The sequence below is a fragment of the Nyctibius grandis genome, chromosome 5 (genome assembly GCF_013368605.1).
Source record: "Nyctibius grandis isolate bNycGra1 chromosome 5, bNycGra1.pri, whole genome shotgun sequence".
In the NCBI taxonomy this organism is placed as follows: Eukaryota; Metazoa; Chordata; class Aves; order Nyctibiiformes; family Nyctibiidae; genus Nyctibius; species Nyctibius grandis.
In genome coordinates, this window is record NC_090662.1 from 26,482,008 (window position 1) to 26,499,548 (window position 17,541).

The following is a 17,541-nucleotide window of genomic DNA, read 5'->3' on the forward strand; positions in this document are numbered from 1 at the left end:
GCTGGCAGAGTTGGGTGTGTTCGTGGCCTCTGTAGTCGCAGGTGAGACATCCTCAGAGCATGGGTTATAGCCTCTGCATTTCAGCATCTGGAATTCAGACTGCAGCAGATATATACTATCAGCATGTAACTTGGAAAAAACTGTTGTAATATCAGCTGGTTTTTGTTTTACTCTCCATATGCAGTGACATTCTATTGGGGGGGGAAAAAAAGGAACACCTGCTTTTTTTGTACTGGGTATCAGTGCATAATTACCTTTAAAACTGAAAAACAAGAACAGTCACATTTCTGTGCTCACATGATCCATGCTTGAAATACTGTGGGGAATTTTGTTTTAGTGGGGCTTGTTTGTCTGGATTTTCTGCATACGTTGAAGCTGAATGGAAAAAACACTCTGTTTTTTTGTATGACGTTTTCAATACGGATTTAAGATTGAGGTTTTTTTTTTCCTAGAATTGCAGGATTAAAATCAAATTGGCATTAACAGTTATGTAAAATGTATTAGTCTGTAATTTCCTGGGATTTATGTTCTATTCATTTGTAATAGCTAGGTCTCTTCATGCAAATAAAGAAGAGTTATTGTGGTTGAACTGACCTCTTAGTGAGTTCTGGATGAAACAGGGATCTGTCAGAGAATTAGGTTTTGAGGGAATTTTTAAGAGCCATGTGGCAGAATTTTGTTTCAGCTGTTAACTAGAACAGTTAGCATTTATTGTAGGGCTGTCTGTAGTCTGGGACAGATGCCTAGAGAGGTTCTAAATAAAATACAGAGAATTTCATAGAAGTAACATTTCAGAATGTTCTGTACTACATTTTCTGGAGCCCCTTCTGAAGATGTCACAGATATTGATAACAGTGGATGCTTAAAGCCACTGTACTGTCAGGTACTTCCTAACGATGAGCTATATAGGCCTCTCTCATCTTCATTTATTGAGCTATCTGCACCTGATGGGGAAGGTGCATGTCTTATGATGGGAAAAATCTTACTGGATATAAATATGGCAGTTCTAGAAGAGTACAATTCTTTCCAAGGTTCTTTTATTCCTCGTGGATATCTAAGATCTAAACCTGACGGTAAGAAAAATTTTCATCTTTAAGAATTTACTGTAATCTCTTGTATGAATATTATTAGTATCAAGGAATCAGGCTGTCAATCCTTAATTTGAGCTCAGCTGAATAAAACTTCAATTTGCAAATGGCTGCTTTTTCACATGGTTAAAACTGTGTATGGTTAGTTTAGGATTTTACGTGCAAAAAGATGCATTTTCAAAGACTGTTAGGAATTGTGAGAAGAACATAATGAACTTCCTAGCATTGCAAAGGTACATGTTTCTTTTTGCATGTCAGTACAGCTGTTGAAACTACTAATACCAGTCTAATAGGTGAAAATAGAGAGAATGTGATAGAGAAAATATAATAGGTGATTAAAGTGAAAATGAACAGTGTTTTTTGGTTTTGTGAGGAATGAAATTAAGACTGTAATTTTCAATTCATCATGAAGATTTTACTTAACTACACTTGTTAAGTTTTGGGTTGATAATATTTGAAGATTAGTCGGTTTAATGCTAACTTTTAATTGGAACTTCAACAATGCAAATTGTTTTGCATAGTCGTATGTGGTCAGCTGGTGCTTTGGTATTCTCAAAGGACGGTTGTCTAGATCAAAGCATTACTGCTTAGCAGAAAACACTTTAGAAATTCTCTTCCTGCAGTTTCAATGACCCTTTTAAGGTTTTAAATCTTGTCCTTTAAGACTCCTACAGGAACGTAGGAGTTGTATGTTTTTAGATGAGTTTTGTCTAGCCCCGTGTTGTGTTTCTGTTCTTGTTTCTTGTTCTGGCCAGTACTAGATGCTTCTCACTGAGGTGTTGAACTCCAAATGTCAGCTATGTTATCCGGTGTATTGTCTGCTTCTCCTTTCTGGTTTGGACTTTGGACTGTGAAACTGAAGGCTTGTTGGTTCTTTCAGAATGCTTAGGAGAACTTTGAATTATCCATACAAAATGCAGTTATGGAAAAAACCATCAAAATAAGTTTCAGACTTACCAAAGTCTAATTAGACATTTTTATAGTCTGCCCAGTAAGACTGGATGCATGAGTCTTATTCTAATTGGTTTGCTAACTGTTGCATAGTAACTTGCAAGAAGTAGAGGATATTTTCAAACTATTTCTGGCCAGACTGGTCTTAAATTGACTGCTTTATCTCATTCTTCCAAAACTTAATTTACTTAATCCTTTTTGCAGGTTTCTTAAAAAACACTCATGTACACATACATACATATATATGTGTGTATGAAAAATGCATAAATTGCCTCTTAGTATGTAAATACTACTATCACTTGCTTATGTAAAGAGTTATCTTTTGTCAAAGCTAAAAAATCTGAGTAGAACACATGCTAGGTATGTTTATTTACTAGTATTACACAAGTAACACAATACTAAAATGCTAAAATGGGCAGGAGTATAACTTGGATGCATTTTAAATAACTAGAGTAATAATTCAGAATTGTTTATAATGAAGAAGAATTTTTGAGAATATAATTCATAATTTGAGTGTTTGATTTGTATTTCTGATGCTGTTTTTACTGTTACTACTCTTCAAGCTCTGTTTCTTATCTGGGCCTACAGTTATTTTGCAAAGAGTTAAGACATAAGCGATCTTGAACAGTTTCTGAACAATCCTTAATAGATATTGTCCTATATTTGAAGACAGTAGTGTGTCCAGAGCAGCCTTCTGAAGTTTTTGTCATGTTCAAGTTCTGTGTGTGATGGCAGAAACCATTCCCACTTGGGGCTTATTAAGCAAAGGTTCCCTCTCCTTTAAGATAAGTTTACTGTGCTGCCAAGGTAATCGCGTGCTGGGTGTTACTGTTTATGGCATTCACTTCATTGATCTTGTCTAGGATGGTACTTATGGTGTACCTTAATGTGTCTCATTCCACGTGTTCTGTGCACATGAAGACTCCTTAGTTTAAAAACTCCTTTGCCAAATTAGCAAAAAAAACCAAATTCTTGTTTAGAAAACTTTTCTGCAGTTGCTCTGTTCTAGCAATGTTTGGGTTTTTTTTTTTTCTTCAGCAAGTAACTTAGTCTGTGCATCTGACATCCAGAACCCAGCCGGGTGCATGTGGCATGTAGAGCTATGGCTGCAGTACATTTTGCCACTCAAAAAAAAAAAAAAAAAAGTTTATAGGTTAAATATGGCTTTGTTAAAACACAGCAGTAAAAATTGTTTACTTTCCCTTCACAGGCCCAAATCTACCAATGGCAACTGTTGATATCAAAAACCCAGAAATTACGACTAACAGATTTTATACTCCACAAGTCAACAATATTTCATATACCAAAGAAAAGAAGAAAGGAAAAACTAAAAAGAGAAGATTGACAAAGGCAGATATTGGAACGCCATCTAATTTCCAGTAAGAACTTTTTTGAGTTTGGGTTTGGTTTTTGGTGGGTGGTGTTTTTGGGTGGGTGTTTTTTTTGTGTTTTTTTTTTTTGGGGGGGTGGGGAGAGGGGGGTGTTGTGTCAGTTGCACTTGCTCAAGACTTAAATGTGTGACTGTTGTGTGTAACCTGAACTACAGTGAATACTGGCTGGAATGGTGTGGGATTTAAAAGCAAGTTAGTTTATATACAGGTGAGGAGTTTACTGCAGCTGTAAACAAAAAGTAACTTGCTATCCTAAAATAGCTTAGAAAACAACTTAGCTGCATAAAGATGCCTTACTGAAGTAGTCAGCTCAGTGCAGACTCATATTGAGCCTCAGTGGTCAGCTCTTTAACACTGTTATTCTTACAGCTGTGTCTGCTTAGCTGTGCTTTGTCAAACAAAATACCCATGCAGGTCCTGACTTGTCATAACAGCAGAAATGACATAGCCATGTTTTTTATCTCTGGCTTTCTGTTTACAGACTTACATCTTCTGATATGTGAGCTAGTACCCATATCTTGTGATGAAAGTACAGCATGTGTGTATACACCTCTTGGGAATGGGTTGTTTTTTTTCTAATATTTTCTTAGGTATCTTCAATCTTTTAGAATAGTTACGATGTATCATATTAAGGTTCACTTTCATGAAACCTGGTTTTGGTCACTTAACTGAATTAACTATTGTTTTCCTGAACTATAATTTGCTATTTTAATCCTCTGCCTCTTAAAATAAGTGTACTTTATTTGCTAAAGCAACAGGAATTTAAAGAGCTTGAGTTAGTTGCAGGAAATATCAGTTTCTGTGAAGTATTAGAAGACCAGTGTGAGGTTTACATGCCAAGTGAATGTCTTGTTCTTTTGAACCATTATTTTGCATCTCTTTGGTGGTGTCAGGGCAACGGTTGGACTTGATCCCAGAGGTCTCTTCCAACCTGGTTGCTTCTGTGATTCTGTGATTCCACTGACGTGTTTTCCCAGAATAAAACTCCATAAAAGTAACGCTTGTATTACCAGTTACAGTAATGTTAATGCACCGTGTTTTGAGAGAGTGCTCTGTAGAATAGGATAGCGGACAGAAAGTAAAAGGAGAAATTGACTAAAATGCTTCCCTAACCAGACTGTGCTTAGACAATTCAGACCTTTGCAGAAGATTGAAAGTCTGTTTTGTTCGGCTTAAGGTCTAGTTAACTTTCCTGCAGAGTGCAGCTATGTGTCATCTTGCTATGTGAGATACTTTAACTGCTGGTTTTGTACAAACATATGGGAATTGGTGTTTGGTATTGTTAGGCAAATATGTGTGCAGGATAACTTGTATGTAACTTGACCTGTGATACTGGCGAAGGCCAACACTGTCACTGTTTGTTTATGCCAAATCAAAGTAGCAATCTGTAGATAAAATTTTTAAATGCCTTCTGTTAGACAGATGTGGACTTCCAGTGTTCTGAGCAAAAAAAAAAATAAAACTACTTAACATTAATATAACTTATTGCTGTGTACATTCTTTTAAGTAACATAAGATTTGCAGTTACCTGGTAAGTATACATTTTCATTGAAAAGACCTCTGAAAACAAATGTGTTACAGTCGATGTGTAGAAGTAACTTATTTTACTCTGCGAGATGAAAAGTAAATGAGAAATAATGCTAACAGTACTCCATATAAACTTTAATATCGATTAAGTGCACTAAGCTCTGAATCGTATGCTCAGAACCTCTTAAAAGAGCATCCTAAGTTGCACAGATGTGCAGAAATATGTGGGTAAGATTGTATTTTCTGGTAAATTTCTGTCAATTTACATATGCCAGTGAAAACATTTCAATCAGGTATGAGACTGTGTATTAGGAAATGCATGTCTAATTTATGTGAAGCAAGCTGTAGCTTAACACCCAGAATTCTGTAATCAATCATCCAATATTCTAGTACTGAAAGGCATTTAAATATCTAGGCAAAATAGGGGGCTTTCCTTTGTTTGCCTTTTCTGTAGCATAATGTCATTTCAAACCAGGTCTCTTCTTGCCCCTCAAACGAAGTCGTTAAATAATCATAGTTATCCCAAGACCAAAATTGATCATTGAGCTTCAGTATTCTCATTAAGAGAACTTGTGCTGTTGGTGGTACTAGCACAAGTTACAAGCAAGAACACAAAGTCTGTTGCACTAAGCACTGTATAAGGTCAGCAAAACAGTCCTTGTAATTTGACAAGCTTAGCCTAAACTGTGTTGGCTACTAACAGTTCACCTGGTATTTTAAAAGGTCTGAGCTGGACTTCCTGAAGATTCTGAGTTTCTAGAACTGGCCATTGGCAAAAAGAAACCCAAAATATGGAGTGCTGGTAACATTGTGGGTCTGTCTTCTATAGCCAACAGCAGCTGGCAAACTCTTCTGCATTTTTAGCTGATTATAGCACCATATAAAATAATACTTTAGTAGCCACGTGAATTGGCTATTAGAAGCCTAGGAAGATGGCAACTGAAAGCAGTCCTGACTTTTCTCCTTTGAAAGAAGGAAGTGAATGGGAGAAGGGTGATGAGAGAACAGTGATGGTAGGGAGGAGGAGGTTTCCAGCTGTGTGACACTGAAGACCTTGGCAGTAACTCCAAGTCCAGTTACTATATAAAGGCCAAACTCCTCCCTTGATCTCTGTGCAGTCCTTCCATCACCATCCATACGCACCACAGGGTGGTGTGGAGTCGTGTTTTGCCACAGACCATAACCGAAGAGGGGGAAATGACTTCTCCTGTTGGTCTTTTTGACACAAGACAGGAATTAGGAGTAAAGGAAGTTTTGCTGTTCCTTTCTCAAGTGGGGCACGGAGAAGTAGGAATTGCTTAGTGTCTTATAAGCCTGGAGGTAGAAACTGGTAGTAGTCTCTAGTTATCTTGGTGTCCTGTTACTTTAGTTAACAAGGTCCTTTTTATGCTGATTAAATGGACTTTTTTTGCTTTTTTAGACACATTGGACATGTTGGTTGGGATCCAAACACAGGTTTTGATGTAAGTAATTTAATAAGTTATTCAAGAGATTGAATAATTAAAAGCTTTAGAGCTTTTTAATGTAAGTGATGAATATTGGCATTAAATAAACTTAACTGTACATCAAAATAGTTATAAATTGTGATTTTATAACGTTATTCAAACATAGGTGTTGGAGTAGAAGGGAATAGGAGAGGTCTGGGATTGAGGGGAAAACAGACAAAACTTAAGTTTTTGTGGAAGGTACTTACCTCTCCTAAAGTAGTCCTTTCTGACTGAAAAGTCAACCAGAGACATGTCCTTGGCTTTGCTGTTCCTTTTAACTACATAGTGTGTGGGTTTTTTTCCCAATATAAATGATACTTTTAAAAATTCTTATCTTTCAAGATACTCAAAACTAATGTATCTGACTTGCAGGTGAACAACTTAGACCCAGAACTTAAAAACCTGTTTGATCTCTGTGGAATTTCAGAGGCTCAACTAAAAGACAAAGAAACTTCAAAGGTCATATATGATTTCATTGAAAAAACAGGAGGTGTGGAAGCCGTTAAAAATGAACTGCGCAGACAAGGTGGGATTCCTTTTATTTCCATGTAAAAGTTAGCATGGTGGTTTTTGCCTTAAGGATTAGAGTAGAAGCTGTTGATGATGAGCAATTTTTTGATTCTCTTCTCTGAACGTCATGTCACCACAGTCGCACTGGATTTCATGCAGTTTCTGTATACCATATGCTACGTAAAAATGTTCATGCATGACCTGTGAGAGTTCCCTGTCGAATGAGGATCTTACCTGTGTCAGTTCAGTAATTTCCAGTAACGCTTAGTTTGACTGTAAAGCTATGCAGAGTATTCTGTATAGATTTTTCAGACTATGTTGCATATTTATTTTATAATCTCAATCTTATAAATAAATTAAAATCTTAGAAGCGATATTGCTGTTCTCAGTTGTAGTAGTAGCACGTCTGACAGATGTATGCGTGGTGCCCATTTACCCTGGCAGCACTGTGTAACAAATCTTGCAACAGCTAGAGGCCTGCAAATTTTGTATGGATATTTAAAAAAGAAAAAAAAAGCTTTTTTCTAATTCAAAGTAACAAGTTTTGAGCAGGCTTCTGCTGCACGAAAAATCTCAAATAAGCCATTTCCTGTCTAACCTTTAAATGTGATCTCAGCTGATGCATTATCTAGTGTGACATAGCAAGTCGGTCTGAAAATTACACTGCCAATGTCAAACTTTCAAAAATTTGCCTAGAACACTTCTTAAGAGAAATAGGATATAAATGCTGTTGCAATTATAGCAGTTCGAAACTAGTGCGTAAATTGTTCGAGTGACTGAAGAGATACCGATTCGGGGTACAATGACTTGTTACATTTATTCCTTAGGTCCCCCACGGTGGAGCGGTATGTATTTGAGCTGGCATCTAAGCATATGCTTCAAAGTATTCACGCTGCTGTGTGATTTCTTTCCTAGATGAGAAACCTTAGTCCACATCTGTTTGACTGCAATACTAAAAATTGTAGTCAAACTTCTTAGTTAAATTGCAAGCAAAACTTCAGTTATGATTTTTTTCCTCATAAGAAATCTGTCAGTTTCTTTATATAATCTTAACTCTGCTTAATATAGAGTTGTTGATCCCAGACTGCTGACCATAAAACTGGATTGAGAAGACTTGCTTTGGAGTCTTATGACTAGCTTAAAATACTTTAAAAATGCCTATTTTTGTGTTACATATGTGTTAACTTCAAGTTATGGCCACTTGCATGTATGCAATTGAAAGAAAAGCTGCCTTATCTTTAACATGCATGATAATAATCTACCTCTGTGCTTTTTGATAGAGGTAGATAAAATATTTCAGTATTTCAGTGGGTTTACCCCCAACTATGTTATTTAACGTGTAGGCTTGATTGCTGTTTGAAGTGTTCTTACTCAACTGAAACACATTTTCCTGTGTTTTATTGCAAGAATTTCTGTGCTTACGTATTCACCGTGCTAGGATGCTGACCAGAGAGTTGCAGACACGTTGTTCTGCTCAGAAGTTACTTTCTTGTTTTTCCTGCCCTTTCCCTAGTTTTGGTACTATTGGTTGTTTTTTTTTAGTGACAATACCATCAATAGAAGATTTTACATACTTTTATTTTGTTAATGGCCATGTTCAGATTAATGTGCATTTGTAAAAAACTAAATTGTTTTCTTTCTTTGCCTGTACCATCTGTTTGGCGGGGGGGGGGGGGGGGGGGGGGGGGGGGGGGGGGGGGGGGGGGGGGGGGGGGGGGGGGGGGGGGGGGGGGGGGAAGGGGAGAGATGAAGTAATGGTGCTCCCTCCTTGCTGCTCCTCCCTCATTTCACTCCAGCTGAGTGCAGACAAGCCTTATAAAAACTCCTGATCTCTGTTTCCACAGATTGTATGTGGCATATGTCTCTAGATATGATGCAGATAAAACCTTTCCCCACAGGAAAACTTAAACTTTGCGTTTGAAATCTACAGACACTACAGACTCTGGAGCATGACCACGTTATGTATCTTTTCAGTAATACAGGAAAACAGTCTGTAGTGCTTGCTGAGTAAGTTATCTTTGAAAATACTGGCCTCCAGTGGCCAAAAGAAAAATATTGTCATGTCAGCCAAAAAGTGGTGAGATTTTTTTTTTTAATCAAGATTGTTGGCAGTATGTCTCTTGAAAATATATGAGGTTTAAGAGGAGATTCTCCCCATGTTGCTCTTTTGAAGGGATGGAAAAAAAATAGAGCGTTTTGTGGAACTTAAGAACATAACACATAATTTTAGGAGGGGTGTATTTCTCTAAGATGAGCAGGGAAGGAGGCACTGAGGCACTAGTGTCTCCTGCTTCCTCAAAATCACTTATGTAGGGATGTCCCCTCTCTATTCCAGTGGAGACAGCCTGCCTTCTCAGCATGTAACAGCAAGAAGATAATAGAAGAGGTAAAGAAGTATCTTCTTCAGAGTAATACCCTTTTCATTATCAAAGCATATGAAATCAAATGTGAATTTTGTTAGTTCTGTGATGGCACCTGGATTATTAAGTAGTTACATGCAACAACCACACAACCTGAAGTACCAAAAGCCATTAGATGCTTAATGGAAGAGGAAATGAAACGATGCTATTTAAAATGCCATTAGCAGAGCAAGTACATTTCAAGGCCACTTCATATAGAAATAATCCTGTGCATTGAGGTAGCCGTGAAGTGGTTTTCTTTCCATGGTCTCTTCCATAAATATATTGTTGGAACTAATTTTCAGTAAAAGGGACTAAGAGTCAGTTTATGCTGCATTGTAATTCATTAGTAGTTTTTTTTTTTTGTTATTGGAAAATGATGCTTCAAAAAATATTTGCCTCTAATTCCCTAATAAAATAATGGATAGATTATTTTCTAAAACCTCTCTGTCTTGTCTTCTGTCCTAGCTCAACAAAATTTTAGAGGATTCTTTTGAAATTTTTCTGCATTTTGTCATGAGAAATTGAAACATTAACTTAAGATACACTTGGATTATGAAGAAAATTACTGCCATAGGACCAAACCAAAATTAATGACCAGTCTTGTTTTGTGACTTTAATTGTCTTACTAGGTATTGCGCTTTCTTCCTGCAGTGTTGACTCTTTTACAAAATACACAACAGACATAAGGGCTATATTCAGCTTGGTTTGCGTTCATATAAGCATATCTTATATTCAGCTATACTCCATTTAATCCAGAACTGGTAAAACTTGCGCAGGCACAGAGATCCTTGCAAAAGGGAAGGCAAAGCCTTTTTTCTTTTTCTGCTAGTCTCTGAAAGACTTAGGGGTATTGAGTAGCATGTAATTGTAAATTGTTTTGTTTCATTTCAGCTCCACCTCCACCACCACCGTGCAGAGGAGGACCCCCTCCACCTCCACCACCACCTCCCCATAGCTCGGGCCCTCCTCCTCCCCCTGCTAGGGGTCGAGGGGCACCACCTCCACCTCCTTCAAGAGCTCCCACAGCAGCACCTCCACCCCCACCTCCATCTAGACCTGGTGCCACAGTGCCCCCACCTCCTCCAAACAGGATGTATCCTCCACCACCGCCAGTGCATTCATCATCTGCACCATCCGGCCCTCCTCCACCACCGCCACCGCCGGCAAGTGGGTCATCTGTTCCTCCACCACCACCTCCTCCTCCACCCCCTCCTGGTCCTCCTCCACCTCCAGGCCTTCCTTCAGAGGTTGATCACCAGCTTCCAGTGCCTGCAGGAAACAAAGCAGCACTCTTGGATCAAATCAGAGAAGGAGCTCAGTTAAAGAAGGTAGAACAGAACAGTCGACCAGTGTCCTGCTCAGGAAGAGATGCACTGTTAGACCAGATACGACAGGGTATACAGCTGAAATCCGTGAGTAAAAGCTGTTTATCATCTATGTCTCCTTGGGACTTGAAAATGGCTGCAGTATTGCAGTGTGAACAGTACCTTGTGACTCAGTTTTGGGCTGGATCATAACTTCTAGAGTTCTTGAAGTGATGCCTTAAACGGTAGTACTGAGAAAATGCTGAGAACACATATTTGCTATGGATGAGTATTGGTGCATGAAATTATCCTTGTTTCAAACTCATTTCCCACTTTTCAATAAAAGCTTTAAGTGTAAATCCTGCAATGATACCACAGTATCGGGGCTGTAAAGAACTTTTGCAAGAACTGTGAAAGATTGCTGGTCTCCTGAGTACTTCAGTAAAATCATCTAAACAACTACAGGGGATGAGTTGAGCAGTAATGGTAGTGGAAGGCAAACACTAGATTTATTTTTTATTAGTTTTTTTCCATCTTAAAATGGACCTGTGCTCTGCAGATGTTGAGTCTTGTAAGAAGGTGGCTGCCTCTGTCTGGAAAAGTGCCACCTGTAAGGGATGCCTCTGCTGTTCTGCTGCAGCTTAGGCTATTACTATTACTATTTCTTTTTGTTGTCAGTAAGTATCTTCAAAGTAATTTTGCTTGTAGGTACAGGAGAGCTGTTAAGGTCACTCCACTTTCTAGGTTGCATAGAAGGTATTCACAGTTATAAGTTGGCCAAAGAGCCTAAGGGCTGACATGTAGAGGATGTTATACCTGGAAGGTGATTCACTTCTAAACCACTTTTGTTTCCCTTCAGCTGTCATCTCTCACCATCCTTCCTTATGTTCTTTACACATTCAGTTTAGATTTTGCATTCTCACAGCTTTCGTCTAACCTTCAGTTATTTTTTGCTCAGTTTCATTTTTACTGTTACAAACCTTCTTCTAAGTCTCACTTCTGCCTTTTTTTTTCTTTTTTTTTTTCTTTTTTTTGCCACTCTTCTGCACTTGAGGCTTCTGATGTAAAAAGTGTGAGGGCATGTTAATATTTATTTGCCATTACAGATATGCAGTATCGAAGTCTATTACTTTCAGAAGGGATTATCAACCCAAAGCAGAGCTGGTTAACAAACCCAAATAAGAAAAAATATTTTGTGGTATATACAAAGGATAAAACAAATAATGATTGTGCAGCCACACAAGTCATGTCTGTACAACCATATTAAGAAGCTTTCATTTAGCTGAGCGCTCACTTCGTGGTAGTCAGAGCTGAAATATTTAATCTTGACTATGGACTAACTACAGCTGTGTTATATGGCAAAAGAGGAAAGGTTGCCTTTTTTTATAAATTTTAGCTTGAACTAAAGAAACATACTGCAGCTTCACTCTTCCTCCTGGCTGAAAATAAACTCATTAATCTTATAAGGAAGTTTGTCCAGAAATACACAGGTTCTGTTCTGCTAATTGCGTCTTTCTCATGTATCCTTTTTTCCAAGGTATCTGATGGCCAGGAGAGTGCACCACCTACACCTGCACCCACCTCAGGAATTGTAGGTGCATTAATGGAAGTTATGCAGAAAAGGAGCAAAGCCATTCATTCTTCAGGTGAGTCTGATGGAATTTTTCTGACCTCATGGTGTCAGGTTTTCAAGCATTAACACTTCTATTCAACAAAAAATATTGTTGGAAAAAGCATGGATTTCAGCATATAGTCCAATGCAGAATGCTCTAGGCAGAGCCCTGGTGATGGGTTGAATGGTTTGTGCTGCTTTGAATTGCTGGTGTATAGTTAGTACTTTGCAGTAATACTGAACTAAAAGTTACTAAGCAAGGTTAATATCCTTATAAATATTTTTTTTTATTATTTTTTTTTACAACTGACTTATTTTTATCCACTAGATGTCTGATGAAATAAGTTGTCAAAATATTTTGGAAGGAATGCATTTTTAATGCTTTCTGTTTCTAGAAGCCAAAGCTCTTGCAAAGATTCATGCTTTTAAAACTGTGGCTTCCCTTGTGCTTTGGATGCCACCTGCTGGATAATAGTCCGGTATCCAGTGTTACTTGACTAGTCCCATACTAGTACTGAATCAATTTTTCACACTTCAGTGCTTGGCAAAAATAAGGCTGCAAGAGGATTTGTATTTCTCAAATACCAGCTTGTAATCAGTGCAGTTTAGAAGCTGCAGTGTAGCTGCTTGGTTACGTCTCTTTTTTGTTGAGGCTTTGATATATTTTTCTTCCAGAGCTTGCCTTGATACTGAAACTGCACTTGCAGTCTGCAGACTGTTTGACTAAGTGAGCAGAGTTTGTTGATTTGCTGCCCTATGTAGTAATCTCCAGTTTTGGTACTTTACATAAATATCAGAAGGATGCTAAATACCGCATTTTCCTAGGGAAGGAAATGCTCTTGCATAACAAATAAGTAGTTTAATTTTAACAGGCTACAATTTTAAAATTATAATACTTATAAAAATAGTGGAAGGCTGAATAAAATTAACAACAAACGTTGATGTTGAAGCTGATGTGCGTTACACAGCTTAGAATATTCCAGTAACCGCAACAGAATTTAGCTCACAAACTTTTTTTTTAATCTGCTTATACAGTAAACAGAAATCCCGTTATGTAGTAAACCTGGGGAAGCAGTTCTTAAGTTTCAGAAATTAATCTGTCCTTGAAGTTTAAAACCCAATCTGGAACAAGCTGGCCACTGTTACATTCTCTAAGAAAGAATAATAGTAGTAAGTGTTAAATGAGAACTTCTGATGCTTTCTGTCACAGCAGAAAACAAGATACATGTTTCCTACCTGGGGAAAGGAGTCAGAGAGGAAGCAAATTAGATTTAACTTTCAGCCAGTATCTCTCTAAACTGAATGTCATGTCTAGCAGTCTTAAAATAGAGTATTACCAAATGTATTGTCCTGACCTCCTTGAACTGAGTGTTCTGTTTTCAGAAAGTTGTGGGGGAAATCAATAATGCTTTTGTCAGATTAATTCGGTGCATGCAAGTGACTTGGTTTTTTTGTCTTGCAGATGAAGATGAGGATGAAGATGATGAAGAAGACTTTGAGGATGATGATGAATGGGATGATTGATCATATATTATTATATATATATTTTTTTTAAGGTGAATGATATACTAAACACTACTTTCTGTCAATGGATTCTGTAAAATTATCATGTAAATGTTCTACCAATTTGCTGTATATTTTTGTTGCCTTTTGCTTTTTTATTAATCTGTGCAATACCTCATTTAATCTGTAAAGGTTTGTCATAATCCTCTACAAAGCTACTCCCTGTTAATGTGTGCAAGTTTACACCTGGATGATCATGTACATGTGAATACTTTCCATTCCATCAATAAGGGAGTTTAAATGTAATATGTGAGACTGACAAAAACCTTAATGTAATTTAGTTATAATGCAAGAAGGAAAACACTATTTTCATACCCTACTTTTTCTGTATCTAAATTTTCTTATTAAAACCTAGTATAGCACTATGTTCTTTAAGTGATGCAGCTCTTAGTTTATTTAGCCCCTTCATTTCAAATGCAAAGCTACATGAATGTTGAGGCTGGTTTATACTATTGCATGGTGTCAAATGCATCACAAACGTTGCAGTTCAAATCTTAGCAGTGTGCTTTACATAAAACAAAATCACTACAGAAATGCACAGCTAGTTGTGAGGATTACCTTGCCCTAACTGTAGCAATACTGGCTGCTATTGAATGGCAGTAGTAATTAAATCCTTCAGGTAGGGAACTATCTGAAGTTAAACAGGGTGGCTTTACATTGTAACAGTGGTAAAGGCATCTCTGATGCAGACAAGTTCAGTTGTCTTTTTTTTTTCTCCTTCCCAGCTCTTATTTTCAGAATGAAGAAGTGTAAATTACTAGAGGCTATACTGGAGGCTGGCAATTGCTACAGTTTGATTTATTTTTAAAATCAATTTTACGTGGTTTTCAGGCTGAAGGGCTGCGTTTAATGCTTGCTTCAATAATGTTTAATTACTTTTTAAAATTTGTAGGACATTGGTGTACTAATAAAGTAAACTAAGTGGTATTACTTTTCAGTCTTTGCGTTATGGTACACAACAAATGCTGAAACACCAATCCTACGTCCATAAAGTTGGAAAGCCATTAGCTCAGAATATACACTTCGAATAAGTACTGAACTTTATGGCAATATTCTGTCTTCATATGTTGGCTTTAAGACCAAGGGTTGTGATGAAGATCAAGAACCCAATTCACAAGAATAGTATTTGAGTAAGTGGACGGAAAATGGGATTTTCATTTCACAGCTTGCACATTTATAAAAGTTGTACTTTGTAGTGCAGTAAACATTGGCATATCTGCCTATTAAAAAATGCTAATCTATGCTACGTGGGTATTTAATATCTGCAGCATTAATTACTGTACTTACTGTAATTTTCAGGTAGAAAATATTTTTTAAAACCACATTATCTGACACAGAATGTTCAGTTAAGTCAGTCATCCTTGGAGCATAGTTAATGAATAGTGTCCTGGGTCTTTGACTGTAGTCAAGCTATCAAACTAAATTTAAGTTATCGGAATTGTATTGACGGAAACCCAGTGTTGACCTGATTTTGACAGGCTGGACCTGCATGATACGGCTTGGATTTCTAACCCAGTTATAACCTAGTCTTTAGCAAATTAATTTAGTCATATGAGAAGAAAGGAAAGTTGCTGAAAAGTAGTGGGAGAGGTAAGGTTGTAGTTAAATTATTCAGAGGATGCTAACTTCCTTCCAAGAGTAATTTAAGCACATAACTTGAGGAAAAAAATTTCCAAGTGGTCTCACTTTCTTGTGGTAACTTCCACATTGCCCTCTGCTGCTAGAAACGCTTCCTTCTAGCTTTGCTGCTGTGTAATGGCTTGAGCACTGGATCAAGTGCAAGTGCAGCCTGGGGTAGCTAATGGCAGTGGAGTTAAGAACTTGTGTATAAGGAAAATATTTGTATGGCTTTCATATAACTTCTGGCACTGCTCCCTTTTTTTTTATTGCATATAGAGCATTTTAAAATTAAGCAGATGAGGCCTAGAGGTTTTCCTAACATGCTACTTGCTAGGTATGTTTAGCTGTTATGTTCCCAGAATTGGAATTTCTGTAATATGGTAAATACTTAAGCATCACAGTTCATTAATCGAACTTCTAGGTTTTGGGATCTCTGAAATTATTGAATAAAACTTATTGAATAAAACTTTTCATTTGTAGATACTGGCCAAAGAAAGCTTTTGGTTTTTCTATTTCTTCATACAAAAAGTACACTCACATTCTGTGGTGTCCAGGTTAATCTTTACTTCAAAGTAGTGTTTGTACATGATAAATTTCAGGCATAAAGACTGCAATGGCAGTTAAGTTAGTCATAACTGCATGCTTCAGCACTCCGCCACTTGCACTATGAGCAGAAGATAGCATTCCATGATACTGGTGCATTGTTACTAAACATTGTAATGAAGGCCTCTCTTATATATTCTGGTTAAATGACTGTCCAGATAGCCTTAGCAATTAACGAACTAGCATGAGGCTTTTGTATCTCAACACTCTATGTGCATAGACAATATCAGCTAGCCACTTGTACGTATGAAATCCGTAAGAAGTTCTCAATCATTCAGTTTTCCATTTATCGAACTGAAATTTTTAGTTTGTGAATTTTTGAAATGTACAGTGAATAGGATGTTGCACTGGTGGCAATTCATCATGGAGCATAATAAAATTAATTTGACCCAACTAGCGTTAAACTGTGTGGTTTTTAAGTGCTAATTGTGGCACAGCTTTTAAAATAGATCTGCATATTGATTACACACTTTCAAAGCAACTTTGGTCTTCTAGCCAAGTTCACAGAGCAGTAAATAGCTGCTGACAAATCGCAGTAGTTTTCATGTCTCTGGAAAGTTGGATTGTGCTAGTGAGTAAACACAATGAGTAAGAATGTGACACTCTGTCCTCCTGGCAGATCTCACAGCTGCTCAGCAGCTTCTCTGGAAACAGCTCCTGCTGCAGGCAAGTGCAATAATCCAGCAACGTTTCAAGGTCAAACAAACATGGCTTCATTAATAAATACTCTAGAATGGGTACTAAAGCGTTAACTCTTGTCGATGAATGCTGTAACTTATGAAGTTTTTACAGCTGTAAATCTTTGTCTTGCATGTTGTAATGTTTGAGCTCAGGACACTTCAGGAGTCGGCTTCCTCCTCTAAAGCAGCTGAAGAGTCCAGCATTTCAAATTTGGATCTGGTGTACAGTTCCTTTTGAAGTTTAGTACTTCTGATTTGTGGGCCTTAAGTGCAAGGCAAAGCTGGAATTGTTACTTACGGGGTGCGCTGAGGTGTGTAATTATTTCCTCTCCACTTAATAACAGAAGCTTAAAACATGCTTTTGAAAGGAGGCTTTTTCTTTTTTTTTATTTGACAGTTATTACTTTCCCAAGTAAGATGTATGTACGAAAAAAAAGGAGAGATCCTTTTGTTTTTGTTTAAGACTGTTGCCAATCCATTGCAACAGCCTTTATCTAATCATTAGAGGAATTCCTGGTCTAATTAAAGTTCCTGAAGCTTAAGTACAGCGATAAGCAGCTTTATTTATAGAAAAGTGAAAATGGTTTAGGGAAGCTAAGAAGATACTAAACCTGTCTCTCAAAGGACCAGTGTTACCCTCTAGCACTGCAGTAAGGACCCCTGTTGCTATGTCTTTGTTTACTGCCTGCAGTTTTCTTGTGAGTGAGGAGAAGGAAAGGATAAGGTAGTATGAACCAGAACGTGAGCTGTGGAGGTTTAATGTCCATGTTTAAACTTGCTTGTCAGTGACACCAGCCTGACAC

At 37.5% G+C, this 17,541-nt stretch overlaps 1 protein-coding gene across 2 annotated transcripts in view; it reads left to right on the forward strand.

Annotated features, from left to right (window-relative positions):
• Positions 1–16,451, forward strand: part of WASL (WASP like actin nucleation promoting factor) — a 57,545-nt gene extending 41,094 nt beyond the window's left edge. Inside the window, exons 6-12 of one of the 2 annotated variants that reach the window (XM_068400979.1) lie at positions 3,250–3,418; positions 6,378–6,420; positions 6,817–6,970; positions 7,782–7,799; positions 10,248–10,768; positions 12,198–12,306; positions 13,735–16,451. In XM_068400979.1, the coding sequence (XP_068257080.1) occupies positions 3,250–3,418; positions 6,378–6,420; positions 6,817–6,970; positions 7,782–7,799; positions 10,248–10,768; positions 12,198–12,306; positions 13,735–13,796 (1,076 nt within the window). In that variant the 3' untranslated portion in view covers positions 13,797–16,451. The remainder of the gene's footprint in view (positions 1–3,249; positions 3,419–6,377; positions 6,421–6,816; positions 6,971–7,781; positions 7,800–10,247; positions 10,769–12,197; positions 12,307–13,734) is intronic. The other variant, XM_068400980.1, reaches the window with a different exon arrangement.
• Positions 16,452–17,541: the final 1,090 nt, after the last annotated feature.